This window comes from Microtus oregoni, unplaced genomic scaffold (assembly GCF_018167655.1).
Source record: "Microtus oregoni isolate MIOR12 unplaced genomic scaffold, Mior012 000025F_ref0000491, whole genome shotgun sequence".
Lineage (NCBI taxonomy): Eukaryota > Metazoa > Chordata > Mammalia > Rodentia > Cricetidae > Microtus > Microtus oregoni.
The window spans coordinates 23,545,352-23,567,976 of record NW_024543084.1 but is presented as its reverse complement, the minus strand read 5'-3'; the positions used below and the strand labels follow the sequence as shown (position 1 = coordinate 23,567,976).

Genomic DNA, 22,625 nt, shown 5'->3' with positions numbered 1-22,625 from the left:
CCTGCAGATATGTATATTCATGTCTGGTGCCTGTGAAGGTCAGAGGTGGGAGTAGGATCCCCTGGAACTGGAGTTACGGATGGTTGTAGGTGCTGGGAACCAAACCTCAGTCCCTTTGAAAGAGCAGGCACTCTGTGGCTCTTAGCCACTGAGCTATTTCTTCAGTTCCTTACTTTTCAACTTTTAGAATAATTTATGTTTGGTGTTTCTTTATTGTTTTGGCTTGATCACCTGCCTTGTCTCAAGAGTATGGTATTGACAATGTAATAGGGTTGTTCCTATACAACCTCAATTTGTACCTCTACAGCGCATTAGCCTTTGTTTTATGAAATTAAATAACTGATGTTTGGTGCACATGTGTAGAATCTTAGTTTTCTCCTGAGAGGTTGTTCTTATTAATCACCACAATGTGGCTGTCTTTATCTCTTCTAATGAATTGTTCTTAGCTGCCTTCCATCAGACTTCAGTTACTGCTTTCTCCCATGTGTCTTAAGTGCCCTTTAAGCCCTTCCTCTCTCTGCCAATGATTTTATCAGTTACACAATTGTTTCCAGTGACATTTATTTATTTATTTATTTATTTATTTATTTTTGAGACAGGATCTCACCATGTAGAATTCAGAAATACATCTACCTTTGCCACTGGAATGCTGGTATTAAAGGTGTGTGACACTAAGCATGCTGTGTTTGGTTACTTCTTAACAATTGCTTCATTTGCTTAGGTTTTGTTTTTGTTTTTGTTTTTTGCTATCGTTTCCTGCTAGCTTACTTTCCAAACCAGTTGGTTTCTCTGTTAAGTAAAGAATGACAGAATGAAAAATTTGCAGTCTGTCATGCATAAGATTTATTGCTCCAGGCCAGCCAAGGCTACTTAGTGAGACCCTGTCTAAAAAAAGAGCAAAACAAAACAAAAAATCTACTGTTAAAACACACACACACACACACACACACACACACACACACACACACGAGAGAGAGAGAGAGAGAGAGAGAGAGAGAGAGAGAGAGAGAGAGAGAGAGAACCTTGGTGGATGTGGTGGACAGAGAGGGAGCACCACATTCCCTGATGAATCGTTTTACTTCATATGAGTGTTTTGCCTGCATGTATGTGTTTACACTATGTGTATGCCTAGTCTCCAGATTCTCCTAGTCAAAGATTTCAGATCCCCTAGGGCTAGAGTTTCAAACTGTGAGCCGTTATATGGGTGCTGGGAATTGAACCCAGATGGTATGGAAGAGCAGTCAGTGCTTTTACCCACTGAGCTATCTCTCCAGCCCCTCCCCCATGTACATTTTACTCGTACACATAATTTCTCCTTCTCAGAATGGACCAGGCAGCATACATTTAGTTGATTGGGTAATTTAGAATGCCAGCAAGGACCTGACTGAGACATAAATGAAACCTTTGAAGTTCCCATGGAGAAGAAAGCCCTGAGACCCCCAGGCCTTGCCATTAGTGGCTTACAGCGCAGAGGGCAGGAGGAGAGAGGTCAGCCAAGTCCACCAGTGAGGCTTTGCGAGGCCCTCAGTGGGATGGGCTTGAGGAATGTGTGTGCATTAGCCTAGTGGGTGCTGGAGAGGGAAGGCCTCAGCGTCTGGAGTATGCCCTCGGATCCAGAGCGGAAGCACTCCAAGTCAGTTTGATTTGCTCCAGGACCACTCTCCTTCGCTATGTACCTATTTAAGAATGAACTATTTCCTGTCTTCCTCACTGTTCTAATGTGGCCTCATGAATGTATTTTCAGTGTGTAAGGCTCCCTCAAATACCTTCTGTTGTTCTGGCATAGTGGTCTGAAATCGTTCAGTTTGTGTTTGTTATGAGAAGTTTTTCTCTTTTATTCATGAAGTATATACGGAATTCCTGACCTCTTTGCTTCCATCCCCTGGTGTTGGGATAGCAGGAAAAGCAACACTACATTTGTAAGACTTTAAGACAATCCTAAAGCCATTTTGACAATTCTGAATCCTCTCAGCCTCTGTGCCATAGTGCTTCCCCTCCTCCCCTGGGAACCAAGGACCTAACAGCTACACTCGCACGTACTCAGTTCCTGAACAATTACCCATATACGTATGCTTTGGTTCGGTCCTCTGGGAAACGGGATCAAAATGACCTCTTACCTCATCTGATCTGGCAACAGCTCTCCAGTCAATTATTGGTAATAGTCCTTTCGAATAAGCCAATCAGAATAGTCAAAGAACAACCCCCCTTGCTTCTGTGGCCCCTTTAAAAGTAGACTGTACCCGCTATTCGAGGTCCCTCGGCTTCCCGAATGCTGGGGGACCCTGTCATGACAGAATTAATAAAATCCTCATGCTTTTGCATCGGCTGTGGTGTATGAGGTGGTCTCTGGGGGTGACTCCTTCTCGGTGTTTGGACGCCAGAGTCCAACACATTGGGCTTGGCTTTTTTTTTTTTTTTTCTGGTTAAAAAGAAAATTAAAGTTCGAGCAATCTTTGGCGTGCCTTAGTGAAATTTCTGATCCCTGGAGGACGTCAAGTCCTGCTCCAGTTTGAGGGGGGGGGGGGGGGAAGAGTTGGACGCTATTCGTGAGGTAAAGGGATCGCTGCCTGGGGTATTGTGTGTAATGGATTGTTCACACAAACAAGCGTTATGTCCAAAGGAAGAACAGTAAGTACCTACTGAGTGCAAGAAGACAGTGAGAGTTCAGGGAGGCCAAAGTTCTGCTTCAAGGCAAATATCCCTGGAGCGGACTTGCATGAGCCCGGGTGTAAACTCAGGCTAGGAAAGGCTGTGTGGTGGACGTCTTTTAATTTCAGCACGCCCACCTATGAGAGCGGATCCTGTCATTCAGGTCTCATCAGCCAATCAGGCCCTGGGGCAGGCCGTTCATTCACAAGTACCAAAGGAAGCTGCTCCTGTCACTCAAGCCCTCGTGGGGTAGAGCTAGCCAATTGACCTCTGGGCCTGGCCACTCACTCAGGAATGCCGAAAGGAACTGCTTTGTCATGCAGGCCATACTAGCCAATTAAGGCAATGAGGCGGGTCATCCATGCCGTAGCGTCTAGGGAACACCTGTCAATCAGACGTGTGGTGCAGCTCTAGCCAATCAGGGCTTCGGAGCAGGATGTCCAATCAAGAGCCCTAGATGAAGGCGGGAGGTGGGCTCTTTCCCGCCGCCATGCTGCGGGTTCTGCTCGTTTTCTTAAGCAGTCATCTCATAGTCCCCTGTGCTCACAACGGTGGGCGCCACTGCGGAAAGCTGTGAGGAGAGCGCGGACGAGCTCAGCAGCCGCGCCATGGTGAGCGCGGGGCCGCGGTCCCAGACGGGGAGGAGCGATCGGTTGAGCCACGGGAGCCTGTGTGCTGGTCCTCCCTGCGCTGGGGGAGGGGTGGAGTCGGCCGGAGAACCAGGCACCCTAAAAGGTTCATGCGGCGACCTTAGCCTCATCACTCGCCGGGCCCTGTCTCGGAGGGTTCTGGTCACTTCCGCCCTTCCCGCCATTGCTGCTCAGAGCGCGGGGAGCAGAAGGCTCCGCCCTTTGCGGGGCTAGCTTCCGGGTTGGTGACGTCACCGACCGGTGCTGGCGCCCCGTTTGTGCTCTTGGTGTCGCACTTAAGGCTGTGTTCTCAGCACTGTGGTCTAGACGTTCTGGACTCTGTATTTCAAATTTATGTCTAGGATCAATTCTGAGTTAATTTTTGAAATTTTCTGAGTGTCCAGGGTATTTCTTTAGAATGGTGTTTCAGAAACAGTTCTAGAAAAGATTTCTCAGTGGATTTCATTTGCTACTTTATCAAAGGTCAGTTTGTCTCATTTTTTTAGTTTGTTTGTGGATATGTTTATTCTTCCTAAATAGTGCGTTGTTTTGTGGTTCGTCTGTTTTGTGCCGACCGTTTTGGTTCTTTTTTTATTTTTATTTTTAAATTTATTTATTTGTTATATATACAGTATTCTCAGTATTCTGTTTGCATGTCTGCCTGCAGGCTAGAAGAGGGCACCAGATCTCATTACAGATGGTTGTGAGCCACCATGCCGTTGCTGGGAATTGAACTCAGGATTTTTGGAAGAACAAGCAGTGCTCTTGACCACTGAGCCATCTCTCCAGCCTCTCATTTTTTATTTTTTAAAAAAATGTTTGTATATAATCTTTAGTAATCAATTTCTGTTACTGATACGGATTTTTTCACATTTTGATGGGAATTATGTTAAATCTATAATTGAAACTGGGAACTGACATTTTAGGATTGTGGCTTTCTGTCATGTTGTCCCAGAAACATAGACAAATACGTTTGCATCTTTCCACAGTGTCAGGATTTATTGAATAGAAATTTAAAAGGTGTTATGCTTCCAGTGGTAACTGTTTGAGGCTAAGGCAGTTATTTTTTTGCAAATTGTAATGACTAATATTTACTTCATATCACACAGTAAAAATATATGTATATGCTCATATGCTGTTAGAGAATGCATGTAAGTTAAAGAGGCTGCAGCAGAGCTCAAAGGGTTTTACAGGTTGGCTGAGAGAAGTGCAAGTAGTGTTTCAGTTGCTGCTCTAAATTAGAACCCAAGACCAGTGAGCCACAAAGAAGGAACTTTGAGTGAAGCTTGGGAAACAGTCAGTTCGAAAGTGTAGCTATAGTGTGAGATGAAAGGCAGGACAGACCAACCTGGTTGAGTGTGTATATATATATATATATATATATATATATATATATTTATATTAAAGTTATGTGTATGTATGCATATGTGTGTGTGTGTGTAGGTAGGTAGGTAGATAGACAGACAGACAGGGTCTCATTACACACCAGTGACCTGGAACTTCCTATATAGGTCGGGTTGGCCTTGACTTAGATTCACTTGCTTCTATCAAGTGTTGGGATAAAAGGGGTGTGCCATTATGCCTAAGGATTTTATTTTTTATTTTAGATTTATTTATTTATTATGTATACAACATTGTGCCTCCATGTATCCCTGCAAGCCAGAAGAGGGCACCAGATCTCATTCCAGATGGTTGTGAGGCACCATGTGGTTGCTGGGAATTAAACTCATGACCTCGGAAGTGCAGCCAGTGCTCTTAAACTCTGAGCCATCTCTCCAGCCCGCCTAAGGATTTTTTAAATTTTATTTTTCATTTTGAGATAGAGTCTCATTGTGATCCTGACTGCTTTGAACTTTCAATGTAGACCAGGCTGACCTTGAATTTATAGAGTACTGGAATTAAAGAATGGTAGAGTTTTTAATACACCCATCTTCCCTGTAGTCTCAGCTCAACCTGATAGATTTGTAAAGTGCTCCTTTTTTCCAGGAATAAGCAATCTGTGCTGCATGGATAATCAGATGGCGAAGTTTTTTTTTATCTACCTAGGGGCTATAGTTGTTCTTTTCCCTCAAAGTGGAGGCAGAAGCGCTTGTAGAATGGTGTCTTTCAGGGCGGGACAGCCTGAACAACTGTTTTCTAGTGTGGAGTGACAGGCACAACCCGAGCTCACATGTCTGAAATTCTGCAGTAGCTCCTTTTATTAGGTTTATTGTTTTCAGCTGAAATTTGTAGTGGGCTGTGCAATGCTGGTGTACACTTTTAATCCCAGCACTCAGGAGACAGAGGCAGGCGGATCTCTGCGAGTTCTAGGCCAGACTGGGCTACAGAGTGAGTACCTGTACAGCCTGGGCTATACAAAGAAACCCACAGAAAACCAAAAATAAAATAAAGTTAAAAATGAATTTATAATTTTTTAAACTATAAAAATGTGGGGCTGGAGAGATGGCTCAGTTAAGAGCACTGGCTGCTCTTTCAAAGAACCCAAATTTAATTCCTAGTACCATATGGTGATGGATCACAGACATCTACAACTCCCTGGCCTCTTTGGACACCTGACTCACAAATGGTACACAGACACAGGCAGGCAAAACACTCAAAACAAAGTAAGAAATAAAAACTGTCGAAAATAAATTTATAAATAAAAAACAACCCCAAAACTACTATATCACAGTCAACTGGAAATGTAAGACCAGCGGAAACCTCAAGACGGAGGCTATGAATGAATCTCACTGTTAGAGTACATGCTGATCGCCACACTCAAAAAAGAAAAAATTAACAGTCAATGTAATCCACCATATCCACAGGTAAGAAGAAGTATATAATTATACCAACATTTGGTACAGAGAACAACAAAACTATGCCATATATCAATCGAGAAAAGGTCAGAAAGCTATGGAGATTCAGAGGAAAATACCATTATCCACAAATAGTACCAAGAACTAACCAAAAAAAAAAAAAAAAAAGAAAGAAAGAAATTAATCAGATACTACAGCAAACTTGTAGGATTCAGGATCAGCATACAAAATTCCATATTCGTGTATATCAGAAATAAACAAAAGGAACAGGATGTGAAAATAAAAACATTAAACTGCATATATACCATGAAGGAGAAAGACACAGAAAGTGATGTATACAAATATATGTAACAAAGAAGTGCAGATGTTAACTGAATTTCTTTCTTTTCTTTGTTTTTCTCTTTTTTTTTTTTTTTTTTTTTTTGAGACAGGATTTCGCTGTGTAACAGTGGCTGTCCTGAAACCGCACTGTAGACCAGAATGGCCTCAACTCAGATTAAAGGTGTATAGCACCACTATTAGCAACTTTTATTTTATATGTATGAACATTTTGCTTGCATTCGTCTGTGTACTACTTGCATGCCTAGTGCCTGCAGAGGCCAGCAGAGGACATCAGATCTCCTGAAATTGTAGTTACAGATGGTTGTATGCTGCCCTGTATGCTGGGAATTGGACCCAGGTCCCCTGAAAGAGCAGCTGGCTTCTGAACCACTGAACCACCACTCCAGCCTCACTTTTCATTAATTAGCATGTGTTTTTTTTTTTTTTTTTGGTTAGGATCTTGTGTAGGCAAGAGTGACCTTGAACTCCTGATTCTCTAGCCTCTTTCCAGGTGCTCCAATAAAAGGCATGCACTACGACACAATTTAACGGTTTCATAGATGTATAGTGTTCTCATTATTTCTCATTATTGTAATGTCCCACTTTCTAATTTCCCTTCACCCTTAGTCAACTACTGCTTACAATTCCCTTTGAAATATCCATGTCTCTTGCCCCCCTCCCTTTGTCTCCATTTTTGTTTGAAATCCACTATGTTTTAACCAGGATCATCTGTGTGACCATGGGCGAACCTATCCATTGTAGTTTTTTGGGCGCCGCTGTAACAATCCCTCAGTGACCATACTTCAAGGAAGAGTAATCACTGATTCATGATTGTCAGGCCCATTGCAGAAATCCACTGCTGTTGTCAAGTCATAACAGCATTAGCATCAGCTCTGCTATGCCCAGAAATCAGCATTTCTCATCCCATTTTGCTATCTTCTGGGATTTTTTTTTTTTTTTTTTGGCTTTTCGAGACAGGGTTTTCTCTCTGTAGTCCTGTAACTCACACATAGAGCAGGCTGGTCTTGAACTCACAGAGAGCCTCCTGACTGCCTCCTGAGATTAAGGTGAGTGTCACCACTGCCCTGTTGGACCTTTCATTCTTTATGCCCCTTCTACAGTGATCTTTGAGCCTTAGAAGTGGTGGTATAAATGTCCTGTTTGTGGCCAAGCACTCAGGTGTCCATTTACTCTCAGCACCTTGAGTGACTGTGTATCTCTGCAGTCTGCAGAGAGATGCTTCTCTGATTTAGACTGGGAGTAGCTTTTTGTTGTTGCTTTTTAAGACTGGGTTTCTCTGTAGCTTTGGAGTCTGTCCTGGAACTAGCTCTTGTAGACCAGGCTGGTCTCTAACTCACAGAGATCTGCCTGCCCCTGCCCCTCAGTGCTGGGATTAAAGGTGTGCGCCACCACTGCCTGACTGGGAGTAGCTTTTGCATATTGTTCTAAACAGTATTTAGAAGGTAACTGGGTGCTTGGACAACTTGACTAAACAATAGTGCTGTAGTTCTGTGCTCCAGATATTTTGATAAAAATTGGTAAAGGCCTCAGGACTCCAGCCATTTTTATGTTTATTTTCCAGCTTTTTTTTGTTTGTTTTTATAGATTTGTTAACTATAGATTGAGTGTCACAGTGTTGCCCTGGTTGGTCTGGAATTCACTCTGTAAATCAGGCTGGCCTTGAATTCAGAGACCCACTCTGTCACTGAAATGCTGGGATTAAAGGTGTATACCACCTCCTCCTCCTGGATAAGAACAGCCATTTTAGCTCTGAGCACTAAAGGGCCATTTTTTTTAAGCCCAAAATTTTAAAATTCATCTACAGTGCTCCTCCAAAACAGTATTATCAAGCTCACCAAAGCAATATGATAACAATTACTGTCTTAGTTTGCTTTTCTGTTGACCACTGACAAGGGATCTAACTCAGTGTGCTCATCCAGGGAACCCAAGGCAGGAACCAGGAGGGAGGCAATGAAGCAGGGGCCCTGAGGAGTTGCTCCATACTGCGTTCCTTTCCTGACTTGCTCACCCTGCCCAGGGGCCACAGCAGCTTGGAAACTCTCATTAATCACTGACTGAGACAATTTCCACAGATATGCCAACAGTCCAGTCTGATGGAGGCAGTTCCTCAGTTGAGGTTACCACTTCCTAGGCGGCTCAAGTTTGTGTCAAGTTGACACAAACTAACCATCAATCTTTTAAAAGAATTGGCATATAGTCCTAGTAGTAGGGCAAGATTCTACCCAAATATGTGATAGTTCTATTTTTAATGTTTGAGGAACGTCCATTTTGACCAGCAGTGAATAAGGCCCTCTTTCCCTGCCTGCATCCTCACCAGTGTTTGTGGTCATTGTTTCATTGATCACACCCATTTTAGCTGGTGTGAGATGGAGTCTCAAAGTAGCTTAACATTCCCCTAATAGCTATCGATATCAAATCTAGAAAAACCTTACTGGCTTTTTGTTTTGAGAATAGCCCAGTTCTTCCATGAGGGTCTTTTGTTCCTTTGTCTAAAAGTGGGTCTGCTTTTGTGGGATTGTTTCTAGGTTTTCTGCTCCAGTGATCTGTTTACTGCTTACCAAATGACTGTGGTAGTTTTACAGGAAGTCTGAAAGTCAGGTAGTGTCAGTGTGTGCTCCTTTCCTCAGAGTTGTAGTAGCATTCTTTCTTCTCACCCTTTCCATGTAACCCTTAGATTCAGTTTTGGTTAGAATCTGGCTTTAGATGTTCTGAGGAGTATGTTGAAATTTATGGTGCAGATGGAAGATACACGATGTCTTAAAATGGTGAGACCCTCTGTGATGGTAACTTTTGCTTTTGTTTTTCCTTCATTAGAAATGTTTGGTTGTTGTCTAAGGCTTTTCTCTTAGGTACCCATTTTTTTTTAATGTGAGGTGCTATACACATGATGGAGAATTATATTTGTACACCCAGTTGTCTACTGCTGTTAAAGGAAAATGATGGTCTTTTGTATATTGATATATCATAAGGTTTTCAGTATCTTTTAGCAGTTCTTAGGTTTTTGTGGATTTTCTGTATGGAAATTTTTTTTCTCAAGCTCACTTATTGATTTGTTATATTACATTGATTCCAAAGTTTTTCTTTTAGAGTCCTGGTAATTGAATCAGGGTGTGAAAATGTGGACAACAGGAAGATAAAGACGACAGAAAAATAAAGATAGTGGCTAGTCGCCGGCCTTCAGAGGTGCTCTTCGGAAGGTGCACATTCCCGATAACACACACAATAAATATTGCTGGAAAAGCTGAGAACAATAAAACCAGAGCTAATCACTTAAAACCTTAGATTGGAAACTTTTACCATAAGTAATCAACTAAGAGACCTGTCTCTGCGCAGGACTGCCAGGAAACTTCAGGAAGTCCTAACTGAGCCGAGAAGACCCTGTTGTATAGTAGGTGGCACTTTGAGTGTGGCCTTAATACAGAGAAGTCCAAAGAAGAAGCAGTGTTGATCTCCTGCCTGCCTTCACTTCTTGCTAGTGAGTGCATCTGTCCCATTGCTGCTGCTGCTGCTACTGCTGCCGCCACTGCCACCATCCTTCACTGACATTGGAACCCAGCTTTTTGTACTTTCTGGTGTGGGCTGAAGACCAGAAGCTGTCCAGGTGTGCTCTGGGCCTTAGGTGCCAGATTGAAGGGTTCCAGCCTTGTGGGCAGAGCCTCTCCATCATGGAGACTGCCATTGTTGGACTCTCTAGACCGGATCAGGTAAGTCCGTCTTATATATACCCTTTGTGTTATCTATTCTTACTGTTTTATTCTACTAGAGAACCCTATTTGTTCAATGGCCTCCTATGTTCTCCTCTTTTTATTTATAGAAGTGGAAATACATGGATTTTTATCTTACATAAACAGCCCCCAGCATTCCAGGAAGTTATCTGTCTTTGGGCAAGTGGGCTTACAGGTTAGAGGCATTATTATTATTATTTTGGTTTGTAGTCGGAGGAGTGGCGGGCTGTGTCCTGCCGCCCAGCTAGCTTTATACCCAAAATAATCACACAGAAATTGTATTAATTAAATTACTGCCTGGCCCATTATATCTAGCTTCTTCTTGGCCAACTCTCACATCCTGATCTAACCCATTTCTACCAATCTGTGTAACACCATGAGGTCATGGCTTACCAGGAAAGCGTCAGTCTCAGGCAGGAGCTTCATGGCGTCTCCCACACTGCCCTTCTTCCCAGCATCCTGTTCTGTCTTCCCCGCCTATCTAAGTTCTGCCCTATCAAAAGGCCAAGGCAGTTTCTCTATTCAACCAATGAAAACAACAGACATGGGCCTCTTACACCATGATTTGTTTTATAGGTCTCTCTTGGTTTTTTGAGATGGTTTATCTGTATAGCCATTGTAATGGTCTGTTCTGTCTCTTTAAGAGACAAGCCACACTTTAATCCCAGCAGAGGCAGGCGCGTCTCTGTAAGTTCAACGCCAGCCTGGTCTACAAGAGCTAGTTCCAGGACAGGCTCCAAAGAGAGAGAGACAGAGAGACAGAGACAGACACAAGCCATGCCCACTCTCTCTCCTCCACTGGCTGAGGAAGGCAGATCTTCTTTCCTGCTTGCAGCCTGAGTCTTTTCCTTTTTCCATCTCCCTCTCGAAGAGGCAGCTTCTGTCTCTCTCTTCTCTCTCTCTCTCTCTGCCCTTCTCCTTCCCTTCCATAACCCACTTAATAAATATCCATCCTCGGTCTGCATGGCGTGCCCATCCATGTCTCTGGCCAGCTGCCATCTGTCTCCCTGCCTGGGACCAGGCGCCTTCAGAGACCTGCAGAGTAGTCTCGTGGTGTGCCCATCTGTCTTTCCTTGTGGCCTGCTGCAGCCATCCAACTTCACTCTGCATGGCGTGTCTATTCGTCATCTCTTGTCTGCCCCCGGGGACCAGCCACCTTTGGAGTCCTGCAGTGTGGTCTCGTGCGCCATCCCTGCCTGGGACTGGCTGCTCTGGGGCCCGGTGCCTGTCCCCACTTGGGGACCTGCAGAGTTTCAGCCCCTGCAGCTGTCAGGGATCCAGGGATCCTGCAGCATTTTTTTTTTTATTTTTTTTAATTTAAACCATTACAGCCATGGCTGTGCTAGGACTCACTCTGTAGACCTGGCTGGCCTTTAACTCACAGAGCTCTACTTGTCTCTGCCTTCTACCACTGGGCATTGTTTTATAACTCTCTTAAGCACAACAATTTAAACTGAAACATAACTTTAGTCCTCACAGGGTTTTTAATTAATAGAAAAACTTAAGAATGAACCTAAAGTAAAGCTTGAGGGAATTTTTATTAAGAGTTTAAAGAAAAAACCCCAGTACAGTTAGGCTTAAATCTTGAAATCTGCATGGAGAAGGGTGATGAAGAGAAAAATTTGTGCCATTTGAGTTAAGCCAACACAGATGTTAATCACAGGGTAGACAAGCCCCACATGGCAGGGACGGGGCCTTCACAGAACAATAGAAACAGCCCAGAGTAACAGCAAAAGCATTCTTTTATACTCTGGCTTGAGTCTGAAAGAAAAGGAACAAAGGGTTCAAAAAAAGGGCAAGATTTATTTTGCATATTCAGAAAGGCAGGCAGACCCAAGAGAAGGGAATTCCAGTTGCTTTGTGACATAGAGAAGCTTTTGAGAAGAAAATGAGCATTATCTCATGAATGAGATAATTATTCCTGAATCCCATCTGTTTAGCTTAGCTTTATTTAAGCTAATCAGCCTTCCCTGGAGTTGGTCCCTTGGCCAGGTAGTATACCAGGGCAGGGAGACATGTGGTGGCAGGTAAGAGACAGAGATATGGATAGGAACGCCATGCAGAGTGAGGTTGGATATTTATTTAGTGGTTATGAATAGGAGGGGAGAAGGGGAGGGAGAGAGAGAGAAAGAAGGAGGGAGGGAGGGATAGAGAAGGGAGAGACGGAAGCTGCCTCTTCGAGAGGAAAAGAGAGAACTTAGGATGGAAGCTGAAGATCAGCCTGTCTCAGCAGATGGGGGAGGGAGTGGGTGTGGCTTGTCACTTAAAGAGACAGAACAATGATTACAGCGACAGTAGTTTATTTTGCTTCTTTGAGGTTTGATGTGGGATTTCCCTCTGTATGCTTGAATACCATTAATGAACAAATAAACTGCCTTGGCCTGTTGATAGGGTAGAACTTAGGTAGGTGGGGAAAACTAAATGACATGCTGGGAGAAAGGAGGCATAGTTGGGGGATGCCATGAATCTGCTGCTGAAGATAGATGTGCTGGAACTTGGCTGGTAGGCCACGACCTCTTGGTGATGCACAGATTAATGGAAATGGGTTAAATTAAAATGTAAGAGTTAGGGCTAATAGGCCAAGCAGTGATTTAAGTTACAGTTTCTGTGTGGTTATTTTGGTTCTGGGTGGCTGGCAGGAACAAGCAGCCTTCCTCCTATAAAGGTTGTCTAAAGTAGGTATAGCAGTTGGTGTATTCCTTCTTGGGCCTCTTTTGGGAACCTCAGATCAGCATTCATGGATAAATTTGTGTGGCAACCAGGTGTATTAAGGAAAAGAAGTCCCTTTGCTGGAACTTTGAAAAAGAAGTGAAGGATTAAGACCAGTAAAAGAGAAGTTGGAATAGTTTGAGCAGTGGGTAGACTCCAACCCGCCAGGAGCAGGCATGATTTCTATATAGAAGCTTAACGTTGGAGGGCCTAGGCAGAGAAGCTGCCCATAGTCACTTTTGGGAGACTGTGTCAGATCTAGAGTTTGGAAGTGGTTAATAAACCGTCAGAAGGAAAATAGGAGTGTTCAGAATTTCTGTGCTGTATATCTCATTCATGCTGAGTCATTTATCCTTATTTATGTTCATGTGTGGTCTTAGACAGAATATTGTTTACTTAGGCCAGAAGAAGCTAAACTCTGAGCCTGAATCCCAAGCACAAACAGCCTCCTGAGCCCTAATTTAATGTCGCTGTATCAGATGATAGGGTGTTCCTGGGGCAAGAAGTAGAGATAACTGGAGAAAGGGAAGGGGTGGGGAGCAGCTCATCTCTTGAGTGCAGGAATGAGGAGAGTGATCTGTCTGCCATCCCTGAACATCATTCGGTGTTTTGCTAGAACTCGTGCGTCATGGAATGAGTGTGTGAAGACCACACAGTTATGCTGTCGTACTGTCAGATGTGGACAGATGTCGTTCTCACCCGCTCTTTTATATACAAATATGGGATGTTTTAGGACCTGGTGAGCTTTGAGGATCTGGCTGTGCACTTCACCCAGGAAGAGTGGGATTTGCTGGATCCTTCCCAGAAGAGTCTCTATGGAGATGTGATGCTGGAGACCTGCAGGAACTTCACTGCCATTGGTGAGGATATCATCTTACCTTCACTTTGTAAACTAGAGAGCAAGTGTTTCTGGTTATTGATGGTCACTGTGATTCGGATGTGGAGAGGGAAGAATGTGGTAAAGAATTGATTCGGATGTGGAGAGGGAAGAATGTGGTAAAGAATTAGGTGTAGTGACAGTGTACATCCTAGTAATTCATCACACATTACTGTGCCAATATTTTAGGATATGAATGGGAAGACCAGAAAATTGAAGAACATAATGAAGATCCTGAAATAAATCTAAGGTAATCTGCATGCACAAGTGCAAGCAAATGTTCCTGAAAGAAATTTTGTGTGCTGTAAAGATTCAAGGGCAGACTAACTAAACAAATAAGCCCAACTTTAAATTTATTCATCAGTAAAAAGTTTTTACCTCAAATGTATTTCTTCATGTAAGTTTTAAATTTTGCATAGTCTTTTGGAACCAGTTCTGGGACCCTGCGTTAACGAATGCTACCATTTTGATCCTAGGTCTGTGGGAACTGTATTGTAGGCCAGCAGTTCATTTATTTTTAGACCCTTCATGTGAAGGCACATTTTGATTGTAGCAGGTTGTCCACGCAAGATGATTTAATAAGCAAGCAGTGATAAATCAACTGTGACTAATGTGCTTGCCATTTTGCACACTAGGTACATTTACAGGTACTCTGTGATACTGAAGAAGGTAGTCAGGGTGGGACAACCTTATCCATATACCAGTCTCAATATGAGCAGCAATGTGGGTGGAAAAATTTTCACATGTCATTTATCTTTTAATAGGCACGTCATATCTCACTCTGAATATACACAGTATGTACATGAAGACTATGAACAGAAGCCACAGGACTCCAATTTTCTTACAAGTATTGAAGGATACACGGAAACTCAGACTTCGAGTGGGCCTTCTGTGTGTGAGGTGTGTTTAAAGACCTTTGGACTATATCATCTAACTTATAATGGACATCACAACTATGACTACAAGGAAGCTGGAGGAAGCCAGACTGACGAAAATGATTATGAAGGTAATCAGTGTGATAAAACTTCCAGTTCCCTTCAAAAACAAGAAAAAAGTCATACTGGAAAAAAACTCTATGTGTGTCAAGAATGTGGTAAAGCCTTTAGGTATCCCAGTGCCCTCCAATTACATGAAAGAATTCATACTGGAGAAAAACCCTATGAATGTAAAGACTGTGGGAAAGCTTTTAGAGGTCTCAGTGCCCTTCATTTGCATGAAAGAATTCATACCGGAGAAAAACCTTACGAATGTAAACAGTGTGGTAGAGCCTTCACGTATCTCAGTGCCCTTCAATTACATGAAAGAATTCATACTGAGGAAAGACCCTGTGAGTGTAAACAATGTGGTAAAACCTTTAGATATACCAGGGCCCTCAAATTACATGAAAGAATTCATACTGGAGAAAAGCCCTATGAATGTAAGCAATGTGGTAAATTCTTTAGAAGTCACAGGACCCTTAAGTTACATAAAAGAATTCATACTGGAGAAAAACCCTATGAGTGTAAAGAATGTGGGAAAGCTTTTAGATGGCTTACTTCTCTGAAGTTACATGAAAAAATTCACACAGGAGAAAAACCCTATGAATGCCAAGAGTGTGGGAAAGCCTTCAGGTGTCAGGCTTCCTATCATAGACATAAAATAACTCATGGTGGAGAAACGTTGTATGAGTGTAAAGAGTGTGGTAAGTCCTTCATTTACCCCTCTTTACTTCAAGTGCATGAAAGAACGCACACAGGTGAAAAGCCCTTTGAGTGTAAGCTGTGTGGGAAAGCTTTTAGATGTCAATCTTCGCTTCGGTTGCATGAAAGAACGCACACTGGAGAAAAGCCCTATGAATGTAAACATTGTAACAAAGCCTTTTCAAGTTATAATTATCTTCGATTTCATGAAAGAAGCCACACTGGAGAGAAACCCTATGAATGCAAAGAATGTGGGAAAACCTTCACACATCGCTCTTACCTTCGGTCACATGAAAGAAGACATACTGGAGAGAAACCGTACCAGTGTGTTCAGTGTGGCAGATCCTTCAGCCGGCATAGTTCCTTTAAGAGGCATCAGTCTGTTCATGGAGTGGAAAACCCGTATGAATGTCAGCAATATCTACTTCCTTTATCTCCATTTCCTTCAAATGAATGAAAGAACAGATACTGGCAACCATCTTTGAATGTAAGCGTTTCCCCCATTAACATAAAACCCTTGTGGGAACTAAAGACAGGGATGAGCCTTTTGTATGTAAACTGTGTGGCATAGCTTTTCAGGGGTCACGGTGTCCTTCAGCTCCATGAAGGAATTCACTTTGAACAAAGTTTTTATTTGTTACTAATGTGGTGTCACTTGTCACACTTCTTTCAGAGAAGTAAGTTAATTCCTGCTGGGCAAACGCCCTATGAATGTACAAGTATGTTTAGTCTTTCATTTTTCCCATTTGCCTTAAAATCATGAAAAGTCATAGTGGTGAAAGGTCACATGTTCACACGTCCTCTCAGCAGCATGAATGAACTCATGATAGAGAAAATGTGAGTGGAAGGTGTGGAAAAGCCTTTAGATATCATTGCTCCCTCACATTCCATGAGTGACTTGTATTGGAAATAGTTTTCCAAGCAAAAATAAAAGCTGTGAAGTTTTCAAGGTCACAGTTCTTTCAGTGATGGATGGTGAGCAGTTCTGTAAGTGTGAGGATTGTGGGAGCTTAATGGTTGCTGGGAGGCGAACATTTCCTTTACAGTGACTGCCTGGGGCCTTGTAAATACCCCCAGTTAAACTCGGTGATTCCTCTAGCCACACTTGGGTAGAATCATTCTTCGTCCCTGTCTTTGGTGCCCTGTCTGGGACAGACAAAGTTCACTCTCTAGGGACTTATAAAGTTGGGTTGTATTTGTGTCAGTGTGAAACATCGAGAAGAAGGGGAGACTGGCTTAGAGTGCTGTGTTTCTGTGTTGGGTGGGATTTTGGTTCACTTCAGTTGTCAACTTGATACACTCTGGAGCCACCTGGGAAAGAATCTCAGTACTGAATTGTCTAGGCTTGGTTAGCTTTTGGGCCCAGCTGTGAGGGAGAACAGAAAGGACAGAAGGAGCACAGCACAGGCATTCCTTGCTGTCTGCCTTGGGACTGTGGATACAGTGTGACCTGTGTCAACTTCTGCCACTGTGATTGGCCCACAGTATTGGATTGTAACCTGGAACCATGAACTAAAATAAACCCTCTCTCCCCTAAATTGCTTTGGTCAAGGTATTTTATTCCAGCCACAGGAATGAAGCTAAGAGTGCCTGGACCTGTGCACAGCGGGAACATTTGCCTTGTCTCTGACGTTAGTGTTCACAGCACTGGAGGGGTGCCTTCTGAAGGTGCTGCATCCAAGGCTAGAGAATCTTACAGTCCCTGCCGTCAGAATCATGGTCCTTGTTGCAGGCACTGGAACATGTAATAGGCTGAAGTGGTAGTTTAGCAGCAGCTTATCCACACATGTAACTATTACAGCAAGGAAAGACATCAGGTACTCACCTGGGTTAGCCTCACATTGACAGGAAAGGTAGAGAAAAGAAATGAGATGGAAGAGATGAGGGATTACAGATTACATCTGTACTTCCCAAAACAACCCAATTCTTCCTGAGATCCCAAACCTGGAACCCGTGGAAAGAATGAAACGAGGAGGTAGAATGGGGTCACAGTGAGAGAAATTACCCCTAAGGTCTGAACTTACTAGAAATAAAAAGCTCTTAACAGCATGGAGATGGAGGCCTGAGTAGCAGCCTCATGCAGGAGACTGATAACATATGTTCTACCTCTGAAGGCTTTAAGTTTGAACAAATGTTTAATGGGAAAGTATAGCTGACATGGCCAGTTATGTCCTTAGAAGGTGTGTGTGATTGTTAGCCCAGCACCGTTGGTACTGGAGGCACCAGATGAAGCAACAACAGTGTGGTGCAGCTTGATTCCTGAGTCTGTTGAACCCAGGGAGCTGTCGGGTTGCAGATGGGAGCATGTCTGAGCTCTTGGCCAGTTAGGACAAGAACCAGCTCTTTCCTACTAAGCCTGGTGAGAAGGTACACAGCAGACTTGTGGCAGCACCCTGGGTGGGGATGGAGAATGACTGGGCGGAACAGGCCTAACTGAGGTAGTACTAACCTATATATGACATGGTACCAACATATTTTTTCTTGAGGTAGGTTTCATTTTGTGCTGGGGATGGAACTTGTGACCTCACTCATGATTAGCAGGCTAACAGTTGAACTGTATCCTCAGCTCAGCATCGATCATGTGAAGAAATGGTATGAATGAGTAATAGAAACACTTGGTACAGGTGACAGAATCTTCATGCTTTTGGATATTGTTAACATTTTATTTATTGTCCTCTTAACTCTTGATGCCCAGTCCAGCTGGCACTTGTTTGGGATGTTGGCTTATGGGCCTTCAGTGATCCTGAGACCCCTGTGTAAAAAGGGTTCTTTTACTTCGTCACTGAGCTAATGCTATCCTGTAAGTGTTCCACAAAGTTAGAAAAGCATCTGTGTAAGCTGAAGCGGTGACAGGCAGAAGGACATGTGCACAGGGCAGGCACATGAGAAATTCTTGGAACTTTTGGTAAAACACATCTTAGTCTGTTCTGTTGCTGTGAAGACTCCATGACAACACTATGAAAGAAACCATTTAATTGGAGCTTGCTTACACTTTCAGAGATTTAGTCCATTTTCATGACCAGAGGCAGGGCAGCATTCAGGCAGACATGATGCTGAAGAAGTAGCTGAGAGTTCTGCATCTTGATCCACAGGCAGCAGGCCTGGTGTCCACTTTTAAAACCTTAAAGCCTATCCCAATGACATACTCCAACAAGGCCAGACCTTATCATTCTAATCTTCAAGTCACACCCTGATTCCTAAGCATTTGAATATATGAGCCTATGATGGCCATTCTTATTCAAACTCACAGGTAATGCAACGAATGAGAAGAATCCTCAACACTAGAGAAATGATTTAGCAGTCAGGAGCACCTATTACTTTTGCTAAGGACCCTAGTTTGGTTCCCAGCACTTAAGTCAATTGGCTTATCACCCTCTTCTGGCCTCCATAGACACCTGCACTCATTCACATAACCATAACCCCACACAAGAGATGTGCATATATGTAAGTAGAAAAAAAAAATCCTCAGTAACCTGTTTGTTCAAATGTTAAAACAATGGTTGAAGAGTCTAAATGAAGGTACCCTGTATGCATGGAAAATGTTTCCAGAAGATATGTTGGTGAAAATGCAGTGCCACAGGTGGGCTGTTTTTCTTGGAGTTGTTACCCCTGGAGAACACCCCCAAACACATAGCACATGCTATTGCCAGTGCGGTTAGTTGCTCACCAGAACTAGATGCTAAGGCTCCATTGCTGAAGATATTGCATGCCTGCCGTGCTTGGTGACTGGAGAACTCAAGCTGAGACTGAGCTGGGAGCTTCATGGGTGACTATAGGGGCTGGGCAGGATGGCTATATGGGGTGTCAGAGAATATGTGACTCCATGCTGAGCCCTAAGTAAGACCGTGTTCATGGACACACACTACTCTCTTTTTTTCTTGGTTCAGGACACTGGTAGTATGGATAGAAACAGTGGAAGAAAAGGAGGAACACAAGTGTTTCTGAGCGTGGCATTACTATTTTTCTCTTGAAAATGGCAACCTGGTCCTGCCTGCCTCCCAAGGATTTATAGATAGTTAATATTAACTAGGTCGTGGTGGTTATTGTTAGCCAGAGCCAAGTCGTTTATATAATTCCTCCACTTTTGGTTGAACAATGATAATTCACAGTTACAGTCTTTATTAAAACATATACCACAACATTTCCCCCTTTTTTGTCTAAAATAAAAAAGGCTATGATTTACAGATTATTCATTCCCCGGCCATCCAGACTCCCGAAATAATCACACAGAAACTGTATTAATTAAATCACTGCTTAGCCTGTAGCTCTAGCTTCTTATTAGTTAGCTTTATATCTTTGGTTAACCCATTTCTATTATTTTATATTTTACCACAAGGCTCGTGGCCTACCAGCAAGGTTCCAGCATGTCTGTCTCTAGTGGCAACTCCATGGCTTCTCCCTGACTCCATCTTCTTTCTCCCAGCATTCAGTTCAGTTTTCTCTGACTATCTCTATTCTGCCCTATCACAGGCCCAAAACAGCTTTATTAACCAGTGATATTCATGACATATAGAGGGGAATCCCACATCAATAAGTAGTATGAGAAAAACTATATACAGTAAGTATAATAACTATATATACAGGCAATAACTATATCAACAATGTCTAGTTCATTTGCATTTGTCAAATTCAGAGAAAGTGCTCCATATCCTATCTTTTTTTTTTTTCACAGAAAATCTTAAATTTATTTTAATAAAGTTGAGTTAGGTCAGGTGCTTGGGTTACTGGAGGGAGCCTTCCCCCCAGGAGGATAAGCCTCAAAGTATCGATCGAGCATGGCATCCGCCTCTCCTGTGTAGTCCCACACCTGGATCCTCGAGCCATCTGCTGCACCCCGAATCATGGCAGAGAGCACTCGGCCAGACTGTGGTCGGAACAGGCACAGAATTTGCTTACCAAGAGCTACTGCCCAGCCTAGTTCATAGCCAACACCCAAGGACGGCTGTGTCACTTCGGCCACAACCACATCTGCCTGCTGTAGCCAGGCCAGGTCTTGCTCGTGAATGAGGTGGTCGCCCCCAGCAGCCTCTTCTCCTCGCGGGTCCGGCTCTACAGCAGCCACGTGCTCAGTGAGCACCTTTCCATAGCGCCGCAGCCGCGATACGATCCGCGCATACAGTGCCTGGTCCTCGCGCCCACCGCGGATGCTCCCGCAGAAGTACATGGAGCAGTGGCCCTGCTCCGCCACCTCCGCCGCCATCGCCGCCCGTGCCCGCACCCACCGGCGCCCTCCATATCCTATCTTGATGAGTCCAAAAGTTGTACCTAATTCATTTTTTATTCAGATTTGCATTGCCAAATTATCTTTTAATGTCTCAACCTTTTTTACACTTTTCACCTCTTTAGTGAGTTTCTTTTCTAGTCTGGTAAACAAGGAAAACTATATGTATACTATAACAATAACTGTAGTAAATTGGTTCCTAGTACTAAAGCAACTCAGTTTTTCTAGATGGTTGATTTCATTTCCCTAGGTGTTGCCCAGCAGTGGCCAGCCAGGAGAAATGTTTGTCCACCAACATTGACTACTCACAGGAGTCAACTGTGTGAGCCTCTAAGGGAAGCAACACCCTCCTTCCCCACCCCTCCTGCCCTGTAACTGCTTCTCATTGCAGACTCCTTTCAAGTGTGTGTTGTCTCCTCAGTACAGGCCTGCACTATAAGTAGCTCCTTCCCTTGTCTTTCCATTTATGGCATTGACTAAAAATAGCCCTATAGGCTCATATATATGAATGCTTAGTCACCAGGGACTAGGATTCTTTGAAAGGATTAGAAGGATTAAGAGGTGTGGCCTTGTTGGAGGAAGCATGCCATTAGAGGTAGACTTTGGAGTTTCAAAAGACCATATCAGGCTCAACCTTTGCCTGTTGCCTCCTGTGGGTCAGGATGTACCTCTCAGCTACTGCTCTGGAGGCTTGTGTGCCACCTTGCTCCCACCATGATAATGGACTAAGCCTCTGAAACCATAAGCCATCCCTGAACTAAACGCTTTCTTTTGTAAGAGTTGCCGTGGTTGTAGTGTCTCTTCACAGCAATAGAACAGTGACTTAAGACACCACCTTCCATTTGATGTTCCTCTACTCTTTCCCTGATCCTCACCCTCTTGGTAGTCCTGGTCCCATGGAGTGAGACCACTAGAGACTATCTTCACTGCCTTCCTGGATGCACACTGCGGAGTCAATCTTGGGTTAGTGTGGTAATACATTCCCTTCTCAGGAAACTTCCTGTCTGGTCATTCAACAGATACCTATCAGAAATCTTGATGTTGGGTGGGAAAGTCATTCTGAACTGTTACTCTGCTAGAGGAGAAATGAAGACATTTCTGCTCCTGAAGTACTGTTTTACTGAGCAGGGCTGTTGGTGGGTTCACAGACATAGCTAGATCATCCTTGCTCCCCTCCATCACCAACAAATAATAGTGGGCATTGGGTCAATGAGCTGTACTGGTAGGCACTACTCATGTGTGCCAGTTTGTTAAAGGGAAAATGAGCTAACAGGAAAAATGTCAGTTAACCCTTGCCTGTAAGTACTTTACTCAAGTCCAAATGTAATAGCAATTATGACACTTGATCTGTATTTTAAGACCTGAAAACTTTTGGACTTTACATGAATAATATGAAATCAGAATACAGTAAGTATAAAGAATGACCAGTGCTTTTAGCAAGTACCCACTGTAGACAGTTAGATGGCCTGTATGTAGTGATTACTAAAGATTAATGCTGCCCTGCAGTAGACACCCTAAGGAAGAACAAGCTTTCCAATTTATATCTCAACAGATAATTGCATGAAGTTCAAACAGTATACCAGATGTAGATTTCTGAAGCATGGGTGGACAGGTCTTCACTTCCCCAGAAGACATCTCAATGTAACCAATCCACAACTAGTATTTTGGTGGCCCTTATCTTCAGGTCAGTCCAGTCCACCATTCAGACCCCAATAAGGTGGCTCCAAACACAACACACAAATATAATTATGGGGAAAACAGTGTGTGGCTTGGAACGAAAGGCTTAGTGGTAGAGTACTTGCCAGCAAGTGAAAAGTACTGGATTGGATCCTCACTACTGGAGGGGGGAAAAATCTAGCCTTAAGGAAAGAGAGTCATCATGGCAGTGAACGCCTGTAACAGGAGGAGGAGAGGGCCTGCTTTTTGTCCCGGCTGCCTGGCTAGCTTACACCCGAAATAACCACACAAAAATTGTATTAATTAAAACACTGCTTGGCCA

The 22,625-nt window shown here is 43.4% G+C and overlaps 2 protein-coding genes across 7 annotated transcripts; one reads left to right on the top strand and one right to left on the bottom strand.

Moving 5' to 3' along the window:
• Positions 1-3,103: 3,103 nt before the first annotated feature.
• On the top strand, positions 3,104-16,934 carry LOC121463000 (zinc finger protein 709-like). 6 transcript variants are annotated; one of them, XM_041675015.1, is made up of 6 exons: positions 3,104-3,260; positions 9,749-10,119; positions 10,230-10,315; positions 13,583-13,709; positions 13,916-13,976; positions 14,491-16,934. In XM_041675015.1, the coding sequence occupies exons 4-6, from the start codon at positions 13,676-13,678 to the stop codon at positions 15,860-15,862; spliced, it is 1,467 nt and encodes a 488-aa protein (XP_041530949.1). In that variant the 5' UTR covers positions 3,104-3,260; positions 9,749-10,119; positions 10,230-10,315; positions 13,583-13,675; the 3' UTR covers positions 15,863-16,934. The 6 variants fall into 6 exon arrangements, with proteins under 6 accessions (XP_041530949.1, XP_041530944.1, XP_041530945.1 ...); XM_041675010.1 differs by lacking the exon at positions 10,230-10,315; XM_041675011.1 differs by lacking the exon at positions 10,230-10,315 and having other exon boundaries at positions 3,105-3,260; positions 9,503-10,119.
• Positions 16,935-20,113: 3,179 nt separating this feature from the next.
• LOC121463090 (2'-deoxynucleoside 5'-phosphate N-hydrolase 1-like) lies at positions 20,114-20,605 on the bottom strand. The gene has a single exon (XM_041675155.1). The coding sequence runs from the start codon at positions 20,603-20,605 to the stop codon at positions 20,114-20,116; it is 492 nt and encodes a 163-aa protein (XP_041531089.1).
• Between the last annotated feature and the right edge of the window lie 2,020 nt (positions 20,606-22,625).

Coding starts and splice junctions, on each gene's coding strand:
- LOC121463000 (XM_041675010.1), top strand. CDS start 10,081: ATGGAGACTGCCATTGTTGGACTCTCTAGACCGGATCAG. Junction 10,120..13,582: donor GACTCTCTAGACCGGATCAG/GTAAGTCCGTCT, acceptor GGGATGTTTTAG/GACCTGGTGAGCTTTGAGGA. Junction 13,710..13,915: donor CAGGAACTTCACTGCCATTG/GTGAGGATATCA, acceptor CCAATATTTTAG/GATATGAATGGGAAGACCAG.
- LOC121463090 (XM_041675155.1), bottom strand. CDS start 20,605: ATGGCGGCGGAGGTGGCGGAGCAGGGCCACTGCTCCATGTACTTCTGC.